Raw genomic sequence first — 19,846 nt, 5'->3', positions numbered from 1 at the left:
AAATTGAATGTTCCAAGAGGGCTAAGGAATTACTGTACAGTGTTGATAATTTCTTGTGTAATACAGGCATTCATTTGCTTTTGTTTTTTCTGGTTATTCTCTCAAAAGTGCATCAAGACTCAAAGCCACTAGAAAATTGGAACAGCAATCAGCCAACAGCTGAGGAGGTCAAGGCGGCGACTGTTCTGCAGGCTGCTTTCAGGAGTCGCTTGGTGCGACGGGTCCTTAGATCCTCCAAATCCGGTAACCCAACACACAAGAATCAAAATTGAATACCAAGGTCCAAGAGTTTGCGTGACAGCACACGCGTTTGTTGGAACTAATTTCCTGCTCTCCCCCAATGATTTGCATGCCTTGTGGAGTCTGAACGGGTTTCAGCAGTAGCACATCTGTCTCCATGAAGGGATTATAATATGCTGTCCAAACACATAAAAGCCTGCACAAGACACTGTCTGCTTTCTCTGGTCACAGTTTGATCTAGCCTGGTGGCATGTATTGAGCCTCTGAGCAGAGGATGAGACTGCCACTCCTTCTAATATGTCCTGACAGACCAGGGGTTGCCGCAGTGGTAAAAAAATACACATACGCTAAAAGGCACACATGCACAACACATCCCTTGCAGTGCAGAGACCAGGCTATATTTTGCGTTGATATATTTGATATTTCTCTATAATTTCTCTTGCAGTTTATCATTTTACTGTCTAGGTGAAATCTCACTTTGCCCAGATGCTCTCTTTTTCCTACCCAAAGCCTGCAGCTAACTGTGCCTTCTAAAGGCATAACAACACATGACAATGTCACTCCCTGAATAACATGCACATATGGGAATTGGACACTGCCTCTGCCTCATTAAACAGGACAGTACTATAGGGTCAGTGGGAATTTGACTGTTGGTTTATAGCACGGGTGTTAAATCTACGGCCCACGGGACAAATGCGGCACGCCGGAGTCTTCAGTGCGGTCTGCGAGACACCACAAGTTTAACAAGAAGATTAGCCCCTGGAGTATTTATGCCTAAGTGTTTATGCCTAAATTTAGACCCCAGTCTTAATCAGAGTGATATTGCCACCCTCTTGTGGGCGAACACAGAACTGTTGGTCAACGAACTTGAATTTCATTTAAAAGTAACTTAAGCATAGCGTCAATTTATATGACCCAATACAAACAGCTTTCCCTACTTGTGGTGTAAATTAACTACAAATAACACACCTCCTGCTCATTGAACTTTGTGGACATTACAAAGCACGTATATATAATTTAAAATTACACATATATAAATCCATTAAAGTGCATGATTTGTGCTATGCAGAACACTCTCTCCACACTTCCCCATGTTTGGCGCATTTTAGCTGCTTGATATTTCTGATTGATTACAAAACTTTAAGAAGGTCATCAGGAAAAGAAACAAGGCTGGAGTCAAACTTTTACATTCTCTTAATATTCAATGTTTTATTGTTTATACTTTATATTGAAGTGTTGTCAGGATCAGATGGGAGGGATTGTTAAAGTTGAAATAGTAATGTGTAATTGTTCAGTCTCTTACAGCTTGCTTTAACTATGCAAACTGAAGTGTTATTTTGGTACAAATGATTGTTGTTACGTCACAATCAACGCTCTGCTGTGTTGGAAAAAAAGGGTCTTTGTGTGTGTGTGTGTGTGTGTGTGTGTTTGTGTGTGCGTGTGTGTGCGCACAAGCGCATCCATATAACAGCGTATTGCCCATTACCCTCAAAAATATGCCTTTACCAAAGTGATTCTGTTTGGCAAACTTCCCCTTCAATTTGGTATGAAATTTATATGCAGACTCAAAGCATTAAGATCGCAGATTACGTGTAAAAACAGCTATGTAAACGTGATCACATAATTGTAATAAATAATTTTTAAAAAACCCTGAATTTAAGATTGTGATTTCGATGCAAAATGTATTTAGATGATTATTTATTTACATTACACATATATTTAAAGTCTATATAAGTACACGTACTTCAGCACTGTATAAATATATATAGTATATACATGTCTGTATGTATGTATATATAGATAAAATATATATGTATGTAATATATTAATATAATATGTATATATGTGCACATATATATGTATAGGCTATATATATATATATACATATATATATATATATATATATATATATATATATATATATATATATATATATATATATATATATATATATATATATATATATACACTGTATATATTGTTACTTTACACGCAGTTGACTTTCCGCCCCAGGGCAAATTTTTTTAGCCCAATGCGGCCCCCGAGGCAAAAAGTTTGGACACCTCTGGTTTATAGCTTGTTAATCAACTAGTGCTGCTGTTTGCATACATAAGCTTAATGCACTCCTGTAAAAATAACAAAGGGAAGATTCTTTCAAAATGTGTTTCCTCTGTAGTCTGAAGTGTATTTGTCCGATTGACACCCAAAGTGTAACCACCAAAAATGAAAATACATTTTAGAACAAATTCCGCAGCATATTTTGGACTGACATCCCTTTTTCTCACTATTCCTTACTCCCCTTATAAATATAGTAGGTATGCATCTCTTGTTGACAATTTAGAGAGCAGGTCGTTTAAAACAATGCAGCTTGTGGCCATTCTCACACTGGTGCTATGCTATGTCAATATACAGTTAGGAAAATACTACAGTTCCACTTACCAAAATACATGGAGCAATTGCTGCTTCCCACTGAAAAAGTAGGTCAGCCCCACTGAATGTTTCATGTATTGGCAATGTGCATTGTCTTTCATCTTTAATCGTACTTTGCCTTGTGCTTGTGTGTATGTACTCCTCGTGCCGTCCAGTCGGAAAAGACAACATCCAGATAGCTACAGTCCTTTCAGACATGTGGTCAAAGGTCGAAAGTGACGCTGACAAACACGCCACTTCCTTGCTACGGTAAATGAAGATACACTGTCTTTAATTGCTTCAGCCTTTTTCACACACTATTTAAAAGCAGTGAGCGCTGGTGAGCTTATTACTGATATTCCACAACAAGACTGCAATATGTGTTGTGTACAGTATTTCATATCCTGTCATTTCTTTGAGCCTGTCTGTGCTGCCACACGCCCAGAATTGGCTCCCTCTCCTGGTTGTGGTGGCCTGGGGCGGCCAGGCAGGGAGCATTTTCCACATTGTGTTCCATCTTTTTCCCAGTGGTACCATCTGCTGTTTATCCTTACGTTGTTCCAATCAGCTTGCAGCGTCTGCCATATGACCCGCTGCCTAGGGAAGTATGTTTGTGCATGAGCAAGTGTATAGAGGTTGTGGGAATTTTTCTATTACGGAGGAATCCTCAGAGCAGGGATGCCCAAAGTGAGCTAAGTCGTTTTCTTACGTCCGCCACAGGGTGGCTTCCCAAATTGAATACATACGACCTCTTTCATGCTTGCAAAATCATTGATGACTTGTCTGCAAGGCTAACTAGTTCCAATCTATTGATCATGATGATCTTCACTACCTTTTAGAAAGTGGCATCAGCCTAAACTCCTAACTCACGGTATGCTCAAAATCGTTGTGTTTCGCCCGTGGATAATTGGCAAATTTTCACCACGGCACTTGGAGACAAAGAGTTCGGAAAGCCTTCCTTTAAATTCAATCATAATGATGGTTGACGTATTGATTTGTCAATGTTTTTAAATACCCCATATTAAATAAATATAAATAATCTGTTCCAGTGTCAACTGTCATCACTGTACACGGATGTTTTAAGTGTAGCTTTGTAACATTCCTCACTGTTGTATATACATATGTGTATTTACACTTGCTATAGCTTAGCTTAGTTCCTCCCATTCCTGTTGGAACATTGGGCGACGAGTCCCCTCCAATTGCTATAAGTTGTAATTAAATCACTAATATTATCTGTATAACCTAAAACAAATAACCAACTCAACCTTGCAGTATACACTGTATCCTGAAATTATTCACAGCGCTTCACTTTTTCCACATTATGTTACAGCCTTATTCCATAATGGAATAAATTAATTTTTATTCCCAAAATGTTATTTTTTTATATTGTTTGCAAATGTGTTCAAACTAAAAAATTACATATACTGTAAATAATCATGCACAGCCTTTGCTCAACACTTTGTGGATTAAGTTAAAAGTTAAAGTTAAAGTACCAATGATTGTCACACACACTAGGTGTGGTGAAATTTGTCCTCTGCATTTGACCCATCTCCTTGTTCACCCCCTGGGAGGTGAGGGGAGCAGTGGGCAGCAGTGGTGCCGCGCCTGGGAATCATTTTTGGTGATTTAACCCCCAATTCCAACCCTTGATGCTGAGTGCCAAGCAGGGAGGTAATGGGTCCCATTTTTATAGTCTTTGGTATGACTCGGCTGGTTTGAACTCACAACCTACCGATCTCAGGGCGGACACTCTAACCACTAGGCCACTGAGTAGGATACCCCATTTGGCAGCTTGGGACACCTATCTTTGGGCATGTCTATGAAGGTTCTCATTCATCCAGGTCATTGTCATCTCAGGGCGTTCAATCGATCGCAACTGGACTGCTTGGTTTGTCTCGGAAGACGTTTCGCCGCTCATCCGAGTAGGCTCTATCAGTTCGTGCTCACAGACTTTGATTGGTCAGATCTAGTTTGGAGGAAACAAGGCTCCACTCATCATTGGTGGCAGCAACATGCTGTGGGGACAACATTTTTTTGTTCAGATGAAACAAAAATGTAACTCTTTGGCGTGAATGCCAGGCATCATGTTTGGAGGAAACAATGCACTGCTCATCACCAGGCCAATACCATCCCTACAGTGAAGCATGGTGGTGGCAGCGTCATTCTGTGGGGATTTTTTCAGCATCAGGAACTGGGAGACTAGTCAGGATTAGGGTTGTATGGTATACCGGTACTAAGGACTAGATCTGACCAATCTAAGTCTATGAGTACGAACTGATGAAACCTACTCGGATGAACGTCGAAACGCTGAGATTTCTTTGGGCAGTTTCACCCATTCCTCTTTCCCCATTCCTCTATGCAGCACCTCTCAAGCTCCATCAGGTTGGATGGGAAGCGTTGGTTTTCATCCGAGATGTCTCTGTACATTGTTGCATTCATCTTTGTCTAGTCAGGGAGGTGACCAATAACCCGAGGGTGACTCTGTCTGAGCTACAGCATTCCTCTGTGGAGAGAGAACCTTCCAGAAGGACAACCATCTCTGCAGCAATCCACCAACCAGGCCTGTAAGGTAGAGTGGCTAGATGGAAGCCATTTCTACGTAAAAATTTTGCCAACATGCACGTGAGAGACTCTCAAACCATGAGAAACAAAATATTTTGGTCTGATGAGACAAAGATTAAACTCTTTGGCGTGAATGCCAGCCATCATGTTTGGAAGAAACCAGACACAGCTCATCACCAGGCCAATACCATCCCTACCGTGAAGCATGGCGGTGGCAGCATGATGCTGTGGGGATGTTTTTCAGCAGCGGGAACTGGGAGACTAGTCCGGATTTGGGTTGTACGGTATACCGGTACTAATAAAGTAGCGCAGTACTAATGAGTTAAAGACGGTACTATACTTTTCTTTTCCAGACATGACAGCCCTGTCGTCACGTTGTGACATTGCTGGTACAACAAGCATGTTAGGCAAAGCATACGCACGGTGTACTTACAAGCAGACAGACTGTGGAGACCTAGTAGGGAGAATGGATGTATTTTGGCTTAAAACGAACGATAAAAGTAAAGCTTTTTCACTGACACGCTGTTCTTGAAGAGGTGTTTAAAGCATGGCTAGCTAGCAAGCAGCTAATGTCAATCCCCAGTTGGCAATGTTTTAGCTACTTCTACTAAATCACTAATCATTGCCTCCATGGCGACAAATAAACTACGTTTCCCTTAAGTATCATCCCTGTAGGACGAGAAATATCTAAACATGCTTTACTACGGTTAGCTATTGTATCCTCCAACGGTGGATACAATTGCTAACCGCTAACACCAAGCTAGTGCTTCTGAATGTAAACAAATGCCATGGGTGGATCTACACAGACATGGGCTGTAACGATACTTCTTACAAGAGCCATATATCGTCGATACTACAATGATTACATAGTTTTTAAAAATTGTTTAAAATTATTTCGTCATTTTTTAGCATTTATAAACTAAGGAAATAGTAGTAGCCGAAGAGTAGGTAGAACATGTTCAAACAGAAAGTAAGCATATATTAAGAGTAAATAAACGAGTAAATTAATAACCAATTTTTTACAGTTTGTCCCTCATAATTTTGACAAAATAATAGAATGAGAAATGACACAATATGTTACTGCATATGTCAGCAGCCAAATTAGTAGCCTTTGTTGCTTACTTACTATTAAAAGACAAGTTGTCTAGTATGTTTAATATTTTATTTAATGACAACATTCTTCTTTGATTGCAATAAGAAACAAATGGTTAATGTACCGGTATCATAAAATGTGTAGTTAAAATCAAAGCCAATAATGATTTTTTTTCTGTCGTCCCCTTTATTTTAAATAGTATCGAAAAGTATTGAATACATTTTGGTACCGGCACCAAAATAGTAACTAGTCAGGATAGAGAAAAAGATATACAGAGACATCCTGAAAGAAAACCAACGCTTCCCATCCAACCCGATTGAGCTAACCCGTTTACCATTAAGAGGTGCTGCAAAGAGGAATGGGCGAAACTGCCCAAAGATAGGTATGCCAAGCTGGTGGCATTGTTTTCAAAAAGTCGTGAGGCTGTCATTGCTGCCAAAGTGCATCAACTAAGTATTGCGCAAAACGTGTGAATACTTAAGAATTTCTTAGTTTTTTATTTTTAATGAATTTGCATTTTTTAAATAAACCTTTTTACATTGGCATTGAATGTGAGTGTGAATATTGTCTGTCTATCTGTGTTAGCCCTGCGATGAGGTGGCGACTTATCCGAATGCAGATGAAATATAGCTCCAGCACCCCCCGTAACCCCAGGGAAAAGCGGTAGAAAATGGATGGATGGATGGATGGACATTGTCATTATGGGTTATTATCTATAGAATTTTGGCATAAAGCTGCAACATAACAAACATGTGGAAAATGTGAAGTGCGGTAAATTCCATTTTTCTTTAATTATCAATGTTGACCATATTGTAATGAGCAGCCAGGACAGAGGCCTGTGAACCACTTTTGTCACTAAACTACTGCTACATCACAATGAAGAACATATGTTATTGATGACATTAAGACATAAAAAAACCTTCTTCTTTTTTTTACAAAAATTGTGATTTATTTTTTAAAATTTTATTTTAACTCTGAGCCATTGAGTTGATTTACCTTTGTATGAAACTGGTTTTGTTTGTGTGTTTCTTCACAGGAACATGTTTGAATTTTCTGATAAATACACCAAATTCTCCTCCTGTCAGCTGGATGAATGGACCAAAATAGTTTTTGCTGATTACTCCGTCATCGTTCCAGAAAAAGCCAACTCCTGGATTTTGCTCTTTAGGTGGGTCTACTTTTATCATTTGAAAGGCATAGGATGAATTCCCAGGATGTTAATTTTGAGAAAAAGCTTGTGACTTTCTGGATCGATAAATTGATATTTCTGTAACTTGGATTTTAATTTCCTACTTTTTCTGTTTTGTATGGGTGAAGAGAGGTGTTCTTTTTTACTAAGGAGACTCTGCTGTTACCAAAGGTCTACTGCCCGGTTCGCTATTGTCGGCTGCACATCATAAATAATGACACAGGAGAAGAGCTGACCAAGCTCATCACAAGAGTCCCGCCTCATCTTTATCAACCCAACATGGTTTGTTCTATTAGCCACTAAATAATAGAGAATACGATGAATTAATTTCAATCAAATTTCCCATTCCAGAATGGTTACACCTTTGTTGCAGAGGTGATGACCATTGAATTGCCCCCAGCTGGCGCTAAATGGACAATGCGGTTGACTGGTACAAGGGAGCCTCTCCCAAAATTGTCCCAGCCGACTACACTCAGCACATTTTCCGTGCAGGAATTTCAGGATTATTACATTCCCAACAACAGGAATATTATATGTGGGTAAGACCAAGTAATACGACAATAGTTCCCTTGCATATACCGTAAATGCTCCAATTAACACCAGGTAACCCAGGGGTTGGCAACCTTCACTATCAAAAAATCAATTGTGTTCCCTCTTTCACCAAAGAAAAAAGTGTAGTCACAAACATAACACTAATAGTTTTTAATCTTACCTGTTACATCATACACCAGTGACGTGCGGTGAGGTTCATGGCTGGTGAGGCACTGACTTCATCACAGTCAGATTTACAAACATATGAATCCTAAAGAGTATCTTATTCACTATTTGATTGGCAGCAGTTAACGGGTTATGTTTAAAAGCTCATACCAGCATTCTTCCCTGCTTGGCACTCAGCATCAAGGGTTGGAATTGGGGGTTAAATAACCAAAAATTATTCCCGGGCGCGGCGCCGCTGCTGCCCACTGCTCCCCTCACCTCCCAGGGGGTGATCAAGGGGATGGGTCAAATGCAGAGGACAAAGTTCACCACACCTAGTGTGTGTGTGACAATCATTGGTACTTTAACTTAACTTTAACTTTACACATACAAACTGTAGCACACAAAAAAGCATATTTAATTAAAAAAACGTTATTATGGTCTTGCCTTTACTTATAAGTGCGAGAACAGTGGTGTTTGTGTTGGAGGAGTTGTGAATGAATGAAATATGAAATCCGTGCTGCAGTCTGCAGGTGTACCTAATGTTGTGTCCCTGCAGTCGTTCACGGCTCCTCTGGGGCGAGCATTGTTGTTTTTGCACTTTTTGGCTTCTTGTTAAGTGACTTTTTTTGGGTAGATTCGGTCTTGCACGTGGAGGGTTTGTGTGTGGGCTTTGGTTGGTGTGGCGCTCCCGTCGGGGGGTGCATTCTGCGGCGGGGGTGCATTAACCGGCACCAGGAGGCGGGATTACTGCGAGCCTCACACAGTGCGTCTTCGCAGCAGTTTTATGATTGCTCAGCACAAGAAATACGTTACACACATACAGTTGTTGACAAAATACATTGTACATTATATACCTCAGCTAACTAAACTATGGAAATGTATAATAGAGTTCATATAGCAATACAGTCTCACTGCACAGCAGGCCAGCAGTTAGCCGAGTCCGCAATCCATGTTGAGGCACAACTGAGTGACGTGCCTCAACTGGCTGCTGATCACCGCACCGTCTCTTCTCAGTATTTGAACAGCAAATGTGAAAATTCAGCGATTTTGAATAAAAATAATTTAAAACTGGTGAAGTTAAATGGAAAATAACTTTATCGTATAATCACTCAATACATATAACAATTTAATTATTATTTTTTCTTTTTACATTTTTTTTCTTTCCATGATGGCAGGTGAGGCCAATGTCGTCGGCAGTGAAGGCAAAGATATCTATGTCCAATCAAAATTAAAGTCTTCTTAGTTTTTGGGGTTTTCGGTTGTATTCATGGTTAGTTTACCACGGGGGTGCACACTCAAGACACCAATGTCTCGCCACACGCATACACATGTACATGCACAAACACAAACACACACACCAGCTCCCTTATACACACACACACCAACTCCCTCTCCCTTTTCCTTCCTCGAACCCATCCAATCACCTGTACATATTAGACTTAGACTAACATTAATGATCCACAAGGGAAATTGTTCCACACAGTAGCTCAGTTACAAAAAATGGAAAGTGTAAGGGTGGAAAGGATAATGCAGGTATAAAGTAGACTAAAAATGTACCGTAGAAGCAATATATAAAATATAACATATATGTAATATTTACATATTATATATACAGTATATAATATATACTGATATATTATATTTTTATATAATATATATAACAATTACAATGTACAATATTACAGTATATGTAACAGCTGCAGCATAAAATCGAGAGTAGATCCAGCAGAAAATATACATTATAAATAAAGAGAGGTAGCTAACATAGAAGCGGTTATATTCACGGCCTCACAGACAGTCTGAAATTGTAAAACTCTTTCTGCAAATGCACACTTCCCCCACGCGTGTGTGTTAAACACATCTGATTTCTCCAAAGGGAGCCACAACAAGGGCGCTGCGGGTTTCCAACCCATGGGTTAACCACAGAGTCTCTTATAGTGGCCGGGTGTGCTGTTACAAAGCAAAATAACCAGATTTATAATTAGTTCCAGGACAAAAAACATCTGTGGTGGTAGCCAACAAACAGGTGTATAGCGGTCAGCAACCAGCGGCTTTATCTAACCTCTGCATGTGTTTTAAAATGTTGCTTGGCCTGATCAGCCTTTAGTGTAAAACTCATGTATGTTACACTTGTCATACTGCTGTGTACGTCAGTAATATTAATGCTGGTTCAGCAGATTGCGCCTTACGCTAGTAAAGCATTGGTTGTGTTGCTACAGTATTGTTCCTTTAATACATGTAACAATACCATATCTGTGTTACTGTGTAGAAATATGGGGGAATAACTACAAATGTGCGCTTCATTCACTAACTGTGTTACAAAAAAGATCAATTAGAATAATACATAATGTTGGATGTAGAGGTTATACAAACCCTTTATTTATTAAACCACAATTATTGAAATACAACGATTTGGTGCATTACCAAACAGCTAAAATTATGTACAAAGCAAAATATAACTTGCTACCCAAGAATGTACAACAATTCTTCTCAACAAAAGAGGAGAAATATAACCTAAGAAGAAATTCTAATTTAAAACATTTTTACGCACGTACAGCGTTTAAAACCTTTAGTATATCGGTATGTGGAATTCTATTATGGAAGGGATTAATCAAAGAAATCAAACAAAGCACCAATATAATTCTGTCTGAGACTGTTCAAACTACAAGTGTTCACAAAGTAGAATTATGATGCACATCTTGAACCCCTTTTTTTTTTCTTTTTTTTTTTTTTTTATTGAGACAAAACATATTTATGTATTTAATATTGGTTTGCTTACTATGGTATATTATTTATTTATTATTTATTTGTTTACTGTTCTGTTACTGACAACAAGGAAATTGGATAAAATTGCTCTGGTATGAAAATGGGGAGGATTAAATAAGCTCTGCTTCTTCCTTCTCCTTTTTGGACGTGCTTAAATGAAAAACTGGAAATGTGTGATGCATTACATTGTATCGTATGCATGTTCGAAATAAACTGAAACTGAAACTGAATACTGGTAAATACACGCCCAGACTGTCAAGACGTGGACTATGGTGTGTTTGTTTTCCCGAGATGCAAGTAAAGCTGGACTGGTCATGGCGTGAAGGTGAATACATATTTATTTATAACACTCAAAGGAACAAAAAGCGCGCTCAAGGCGGATGTACAAACTTGACTAATGAAACAAAAAGACTTGCACGGAGGCAAAAAACTGTGAACAATTAAACAAAAACACTAACTGTGGCATTAATAGAAAAAAACTTACTTGGACATGGCATGAAGTGCGCAGAGGTAGACAGAGTGTGACAGGGGTATGAATACGGGATTTCGCCAGGACGACGAACTGAAAACAATGAACTTAAATACTACCTACATGATTAACGAAAACAGGTGCGTGACTCAAAACGTGAAACAGGTGCGTGACGTGACAGGTGAAAACTAATGGGTAACCATGGAAACAAGACAAGGGAGTGAAAAGCCAGAAACTAAAGAGTCCAACAACTAAACAAAACAAAACATGATTACACAGACATGACAGAGCCCCTCCCTTAAGGACAGATACCAGATGTCCATTAAAAAAAAACCCAAAAAAACAATGATCACTAGTCACGGGGGGGCGGGTGAGGGACATGGCGGTGGGTCGCCAGACCACGTGACCCCGTATCCACCGGGGCATAGTCATGTGACGGCGGTGAGTGGAACGCCGCTGCAGCAGGCGAGGTGGGTGACCCGGGACGGGCCACATCCGTGGCCGACTGGGAGGTGGGCGCACTTGGCGTGGCGGGCGACCAGGTAGCGGCCATATCCGTGGCCGACGAGGAGGCAGGCGCGTCGTCGTCATGGCAGGCGTGGAAGCTCGGCGTGGTGAGTCAGGCGGCGAAGCTCGGCGTGGTGAGTCAGGCGGCGAAGCTCGGCGTGGTGAGTCAGGCGGCGAAGCTCGGCGTGGCGCGTCAGGCGGCGAAGCTCGGCGTGGGTCTTGGTCTTGGTGTGGGTCTTGGTCTTGGCGTGGCGGGTCTTGGTCTTGGTCTTGGCATGGCGGGTCTTGGTCTTGGTCTTGGCATGGCGGGTCTTGGTCTTGGTCTTGGCATGGCGGGTCTTGGTCTTGGTCTTGGCATGGCGGGTCTTGGTCTTGGTTTGGGTCTTGGCGTCGTGGAGCTTCGACTGGCGGCACTTGGCGTCGTGGAGCTGCGACTGGCGGCACTTGGCGTCGTGGAGCTGCGACTGGCGGCACTTGGCGTCGTGGAGCTGCGACTGGCGGCACTTGGCGTCGTTGAGCTGCGACTGGCGGCACTTGGCGTCGCTGAGCTGGTACCGGAGCTTGGCGTGGTGGGTCTTGGTCTTGGACTTGGCGTGGAGGGTCTTGGTCTTGGTCTTGGCGTGGAGGGTCTTGGTCTTGGACTTGGCGTGGAGGGTCTTGGTCTTGGACTTGGCGTGGAGGGTCTTGGTCTTGGCATGGAGCTGGTGCTAGCCTTGGTGCGGCGACAGGTGCTAGCCGTGGAGCTGCGACAGGTGCTAGCCGTGGTGCAGCGACAGGTGCTAGCCGTGGTGCAGCTAGCCGTGGTGCTAGCCGCGGTGCTGCTACTGGTGCTAGCCTTGGCTCTGGTGCTAGCCTTGGCGCTAGCCGTGGTGCAGCTACTGGTGCTAGCTTTGGTGGAGGTGGCCTAGCTGGGGGTTGCGGCTTGGCAGGCCAAAAGACCGGTGGTGGTGGCCGAACCGGAGGTTGTGGCTTAACAGGCCGTAAGACCGGTGGCGGCGGCCGTGCTGGTGGCTGTGGCTTGGCTTGGCGATGCTGAGCCACCCCACCAACACAGCTCCTGACCCCAGCCACCCCTCAACGGGCGGATACCAGACGCGCTCTCTGCGGTCTGGAACTCTCTCTAGGGGTGGGCGGAGGGAGGTCAGGAGGGGGGCTGAAACTTCCCCTTTAAATTGTCCACAATGTTTTTCTTTATCCCCCACCTGGGGTTGTGTGGGCGGAAAAAAAGAAAAAAATTGTGACGGGGGCGGGACATGAAATTTGGGACGTGGCTTGGACTGATTAGACCTGATTTCTAAAAACATGTTTTGATAATGTTTTATCAAAGACATGGCATTAGAGTTTTTAGCTGGAGGCGGGTGATCTAAAGAAAAAGTATTGAAAAAAAAATCCTGGGCTGTGATGTCATCCTGGGGAAGCCGGGCAGACTGCTGCTTGCTTCCGCCCGGAGGGGGCGGGGCTTGTGGGAGCGGCGTGTCCTGCTGGCTCGCGGAAGTTCTTCCGGACGTCCCTCTCCTTTGGCGGCGCTTCCGTGGCTGGGGAGACGCGTTAGCGTCGTCATGGCACACGGAGCTCATCGGCACCAGTTTGCCGCCAGGACCCCAAATGAGATCCTTGCGCTCCATGGGGGAATAGCGAAGTGTCTCGGCTTCCATGGCGCGGAGGACCTCCCACATTGCCTCGTCCAAACTGTCCAACTTTCTCGCCGAAAAACTATGTTGCTGGAGAAATCTGTCAAGACGTGGACTATGGTGTGTTTGTTTTCCCGAGATGCAAGTAAAGCTGGACTGGTCATGGCGTGAAGGTGAATACATATTTATTTATAACACTCAAAGGAACAAAAAGCGCGCTCAAGGCGGATGTACAAACTTGACTAACGAAACAAAAAGACTTGCACGGGGGCAAAAAACTGTGAACAATTAAACAAAAACACTAACTGTGGCATTAATAGAAAAAAACTTACTTGGACATGGCATGAAGTGCGCAGAGGTAGACAGAGTGTGACAGCGGTATGAATACGGGATTTCGCCAGGACGACGAACTGAAAACAATGAACTTAAATACTACCTACATGATTAACGAAAACAGGTGCGTGACTCAAAACGTGAAACAGGTGCGTGACGTGACAGGTGAAAACTAATGGGTAACCATGGAAACAAGACAAGGGAGTGAAAAGCCAGAAACTAAAGAGTCCAACAACTAAACAAAACAAAACATGATTACACAGACATGACACGGACTATAATTAGAGCATTTACAATATACTACTTTATGTTAATGCTAATTAACTGTACATGTAATTGTACTTGTACATTTCTTAATTATAGGACTGTATATGATTGTGAGTCATTGTAGTGAACCATTAATTGTCAAACAAACATATAAAATGTGTTTACAGCTATGCTGTGAAGGTGACTACACCGGTCCCCGCAACTCTTCACTTTCAGACATCCTCTCCATCTGTGATGATACGACTGTTCATTATGGACCACGAGAGTGAAGTGGCCAGCGCCACTGGGCAAGGCGTCGCCGTGATTCCCGTGTTCAACTTCCTGCCCAGCAAAGAAGAGGAGCCAATAGGTTTGGGATGTGTTTTAAGCATATGTTCATTGTGTTATTCTTAGATTTTAAACAAACTGGGATGGCTTTTTTCCTCTACTAAAAGAAGCTTTCCCGACTGTTTAATTAGCTTTCCAATTCTTGCTGCGATAACAGGACGCAACACTCGCCATTTGTCTTTTTTCCCCTCCGACTCAGGCCTTTATTCTCCTTATTACAGCTCCCAGTTGCGCAGTAGAGGAGGAGAACCAGAACATATCCCCGACTCCAGAGAACGAAATCAAGGTGTTAGACGGTAGCCAGCAGGAAGAGGAGGACAGTACATCAGGGAAATCAGACGTTGCAGCTGACCACTCACCGCCGCCCACTTGGTTGCCGGTAAAAACAACTGCGTGGATTCACCGGTTGCTCTGACACGTTCCTTCTCCCTCTCTTTCGCTTCGTCTTCTCTCCCACTTGCTTTCTGCTTGTGTTCATATGAATTTTCACTGCCAGATACTCATAGCACCTTACTTGCAGACTTGCGCAAACACATGAATTTACCCACCCACCCACTCGCATTCTCACACAGACAAAATGCACAAGAGAACAGCAGCAAAAACCAGAGGAATGCTTTTGTTGTTACTGTCTGACTTTCCCAGTACTATCTAAACACATACTGTGTAGATGCTTTTTTCAGTACACCATGTACTTGTGCATTCACAAAAGAACCACTGCACATGCATCCAAGCTTGTAAGAAATAATGATATGGAAACTGAGCAGCACCGTGGACTGTAATGAGACGGATCATGTCGAATTTAGTAGCTCATCAGCGAGAGGCATATTGATTAGTCCGTAAGACCACTGATCAATTAAAGCAGACATCTGTGATTAAAAATAATGTTCCACTCCATTGAAAGCCACATGAGACATTTTGATGCTCAGCTTGTAGACTGCAGTGTTCTGTTTAAAAACATGTTTACTTAAATGCAAATACATTTAGATAACGTTGCTGTGAATAACTTACTTGTAGCTCCAGTTTACAAAAAATGTTCTAGTGTTGTTTATAAATCTTGAGAATTGTATGTTTTTTTATTTGTTTGACAGGAGCATAAGTATTTGGTGAAGGCAGAGGTGCTGCGTCAGAGCTGGGATTTGGATGATTCTCAGTTGGCTTTTGCCCATCTGCTCAGTTACAGAGAAACACAAGGTACTCAAAGCTATGTTCCCAATCCCACATCACACATGAAAACCACTGTTAACACACTGCAATATATGTGCTTCCTTTTTTAAATCAAAATCGGTATTTTGCCTTGATAAACAGTATAAAAACATTATCTTTCAAAAGTGAATACAGGCCTCATTGTTAGGATTGGCCCCCAAGGCAGAGAGAGAGACATGATAGATAGATAGGTCTTTATTGTCATTGCACAAGTACTACGAAACTTTGTTTTCAGCACAAACCCGTTCAAAATTAGACAAACAGTGTACAGGGTTACAGAACAGGAACGCTGATGGGTCGCCACAAGGCGCCCCGTAAAAGATGGGGAAAAAGGTAAAACGCTGGGGAAGGATGAGTAAAAAAATACAATCTAGACTGGGCTCCTAAGGAGCCCCAGTCTGGAGTGGGAAAAAACCTCCATAGCAAAGCACATGTACATATTACAACATACATCTCGAGATATCTCGCAACAGAGGGAAGGGGCGGAGTAATGGTGGTAGGCCGCAGCTCTCAGCGCTGACCATCCTTCCATCACCCCTATGGGATTTGCGCCGAGGGCGTTGGGTTGGGGGGTTAGGGGGTGTATGTGTGGCGTATATTTTTGTGGATGCATGTTGTTTGTATGTAAGCCTACAGTGTGTCTCTGTTCTGCGGCCTTGATTCTTGTGCAGCCGATAAGTCCAAAGACAACAACAACAGGTGTGTGTCCATGAGAGACAAGAAGGGAGTTTGTTGTGTCTTCGCTGCACTGTCCTACGGGAGAGTCTCGAAGCCAGGGAAACAATCCAAGTTAGAATGTTTTGTATGCGAGTGAAAATGAAAATTTGCTTTTCACTCTAAATTGTCTATGACTGGTCCTCAAAAATCCTGCGAGGCAGACAGTCCGATGTTATCCAAATCACAAGAGTGTCCACAGTTCTTCTCGCATCCTCCAATCATTCGTGGCAGCTTTAGGGTACTTTGAAGACAACCAGCAACTTCCAATTTGTGGACAAACCAGAGCAACGCTTACTCCAATAAGCAGATTTCCTGTTGTCATAATTCCGAATAGGTAGATATCTTCACGTCCTCGACAGAAAAGGGTCGCCAGGTCTTCTTCTCCCAAGAGTCCGTCGCGTGTCCAGCAACAACCGCTTCGTCACGACACCAGGTTCCCCCAAAACCAAGATCTTGTCAATTTCGTTGAGGCCAGTTAAATAGTTCCAATGTTTAGATTTGGAGGGCAGTGCAAAAAGAGGCAACAAGAAAGTTAAGACAAGACAAAGAAGCAAGCAGGAGAGATAAGGGAGAGGAAATGGGAGCGTCCACCCTCGATGAGTGCCAGAGAGAAATATGTATACAAAAATATACAAATAATTTAATAAACATAAAGCACACTTGCATGGATTGGAGAAAAATACTGGGTACAAACAATAAAGTGGATGAAGCCACAAAAATAAGGACGGAACAAAAAGAGCGTTAGCAGTGTGGTGAATAAACTACAACTGCCAAATAATTACTGAGTGTCCAGGAAAACGAGGACAAGCCAAAGCGGAATACAGACAGGAAAAAGCTACGTGGGAGGAAAAACATGATAGCTGGGGAGCTGTGTATCAAGCAATCAACTGGCAACTGTTGTGGCTGGCAGCAGGGCTGAACAAGGCCTGAAGGCAAACTTCCAGAAGGTATGAGAGACATCAGCTCCGCCCTGAAATGACAGAGGGGCACCGCAAGCGAGGGCAGACAGGCGACAGCAGAGCAGCAGAGACAAACACCACACTAGGACCCCTTGTCGGAAACCAAGTCCAAAGGAATGTCATGGATACAGAAGACATTCCTCAACAGCAGCTAAGCTGTCTCCAGGGATGACGGCAATTTGAGTAGGGCGATGAAGTGAACCATCTTAGAAAATTGGTCGACCACACTAAAAATGATGCTGTTGCCACGAGATACAGGAAAGCCTGTGTCCAGGGCAATGTGTGACCAAGGTCGTGAAGGAATGGGAAGAGAGAAGCCTTTGTTCTGGTGCAGACGGTGCAAGCGGTGACAAACTCCTTGACATAGGTGTTTATCAAAGGCCACCAGACCCTCTGAGCGATGACTAACCTTGTGTGCCTCACTCTGGGTATGGCAGGAGACCGTAGAGACGTGTTCCCACTGAAGGACCAGGTTATCAACAGGGCAGTTCTTGGGCACCTGAGAATTAATGACAGCTTTTTCTCCACCCCCCACTGGAAGGCTCCCACCACCTGCACCACAGGAATGATGGTCTTGGGAGTACCATCCTCTTTGGTTGGACCGTAGATTCTGGAGAGAGCATCTGGTTTGATGTTGCGGGAGCTTGGTGATGGAGAAGTTAAAGCATTTGAAGAACAAAGACCAAAGTGCCTGGCGGAAGTTAAGTCTCTGAGCAGTTCTCATGTGGGCCAGGTTCTTGTGATCTGTGACGACCAAGGAAGGGGTTGCTGTGCTCTCAAACCAGTGCCTCCATTCCTGTGGCACAAAAACGATGGCCAACAGCTCTTTATTACCCACGTCATAATCCCTTTCAGCAGTGGTGAGGCGACGTGACAAGACAGCACATGGGCGGAGCTTCTGGTCTGGTGGGGAGTACTGTGAAAAGACTGCTCCCAATCCTGTATCAGACGCGTCAACCTCGACAAAAAATTGCAAAATGGGATTAGCATGGGTAAGTACTGGCACCTTGGTAAACAATCCTTTAATCATAGAAAAATCCGCCGCGGCCTCAAGGGTCCAAATAACAGGTACTTTGGCAGAATAAGCTTTGTCAGAGGTTCAGCCTTGCTGCTAAAATTACAAATGAAGTGCTTAAAAGTTGGTGAAAACAAAAAAAAACCTGTGCAAATGTTTTCTTGATGTAGGAGAGGGCCACTCGACCACTGCCTGGATCTTGGCAAGATTGGGTTTCAAATGACTCCTCTACACGATGTACCCCAGAAACAAGACCGAGGAGTTGTGAAATTCAAATTTTTTCTGCTTTGACAAAAAGAAGGTTATCCAACAGCCGCTGAAAAATGTGTTGGACATACTTTACGTGCTCATGGAAGCTTCTGGAGAAAATAAGAAAATTGTCTAGGTAAATGAAACAGAACTGGTTAATTATAACTTTTAGCATGTCATTTATAGGGTTTTGTAATACAGCTGGCACGTTAGTGAGACTAAAAGGCATGACCAGTACTCAAAGTGACCCAAGGGTGTATCAAACGCGGTCTTCTACTTGCTTTCCTCCCTTATTCTAACCAGATTGCAAGTGTTGCACAAATCCAGTTTGGAAAAAATTGTGGCCACAAATATGATGGAGCAAAGGCGAAATCAATAAGCGGGAGAGGGTAACTATTTTTAATTTTGTTAAGGCCATGTTAATCGATGCAAGGATGCCAACAGTTATCCTCCTTCTCTACGAAAAATAAGCAGGTGCCCACTTGCGAAGAGGAAGGGCAAATGAGACCGGCCACTAGTGATGTGGAAATATAGTTCTTAAGCGCCACCTGTTCAGGGCCTGACACGTTATAGAGCCTAGCGTTGGGTAATGGAGGAAGCAACTTAATGTCACAATTGTTGGGCTAGTATGGGGTATGAGACTTTTTGAAACTTGTTGCCGGTTGTGGTAAACAGAAGGTACGCCGGATAGATCAATAACCTCAATAGTCTTGTTGGGCACTAATGTGGTGGGAATGGCGGAACAAAAACAGTTAGTGTGGCAAAAGGTGCAAAATAAAAAACCGAAGAGATTCATGGTGCCCTGTAATGAATGAATGAAATAATCAGTTTGGTGAGTAACCACTGCCAGGCAATGCCCATCTAAAGAGTGAACCTCCTTGGGAGAGCTAAGTTCGATTTGGGTTAGTTTATGAGTGTTAGCTAAATCAGTGTCAACAAAACAATAATCAGCCCCTGAATCATTTAAAGCCATAATTTCAATACTGTTCGTCCTAACAGACAGTTTCTGTAGTCTCTTATCCGAAGGAGAGGTGCTGGGGTACTCACAGGAAGAGTTAACAGGCGACTGTTTCATTACGGGAAGGCATGGCACCGCAGCAGTTGAGGTACAACAAGAGCAGCGCTTCTATAAAGTCTGATGGTACACTTGGAGATGTGATTATCCGTATTCCCACAATAATGGTACAAGCAAAGCTTTCGATGTTGGGCTT

At 42.8% G+C, this 19,846-nt stretch overlaps 1 protein-coding gene across 7 annotated transcripts in view; it reads left to right on the top strand.

Annotated features, from left to right (window-relative positions):
* The window catches only part of adgb (androglobin), a 116,096-nt gene that overhangs the window by 58,367 nt on the left and 37,883 nt on the right, over positions 1 to 19,846 (top strand). For all 7 annotated transcript variants that reach the window (XM_061929804.2, XM_061929803.2, XM_061929802.2 and 4 more), the window contains 8 exons: positions 109 to 243; positions 2,826 to 2,919; positions 7,341 to 7,472; positions 7,622 to 7,775; positions 7,845 to 8,032; positions 14,333 to 14,514; positions 14,714 to 14,871; positions 15,581 to 15,683. In XM_061929804.2, coding sequence (XP_061785788.1) covers positions 109 to 243; positions 2,826 to 2,919; positions 7,341 to 7,472; positions 7,622 to 7,775; positions 7,845 to 8,032; positions 14,333 to 14,514; positions 14,714 to 14,871; positions 15,581 to 15,683 — 1,146 coding nt within the window. The remainder of the gene's footprint in view (positions 1 to 108; positions 244 to 2,825; positions 2,920 to 7,340; positions 7,473 to 7,621; positions 7,776 to 7,844; positions 8,033 to 14,332; positions 14,515 to 14,713; positions 14,872 to 15,580; positions 15,684 to 19,846) is intronic.

Source organism: Nerophis lumbriciformis, linkage group LG34, assembly GCF_033978685.3.
Source record: "Nerophis lumbriciformis linkage group LG34, RoL_Nlum_v2.1, whole genome shotgun sequence".
NCBI lineage: Eukaryota > Metazoa > Chordata > Actinopteri > Syngnathiformes > Syngnathidae > Nerophis > Nerophis lumbriciformis.
This window is presented reverse-complemented; position numbering and strand designations above follow the sequence as displayed.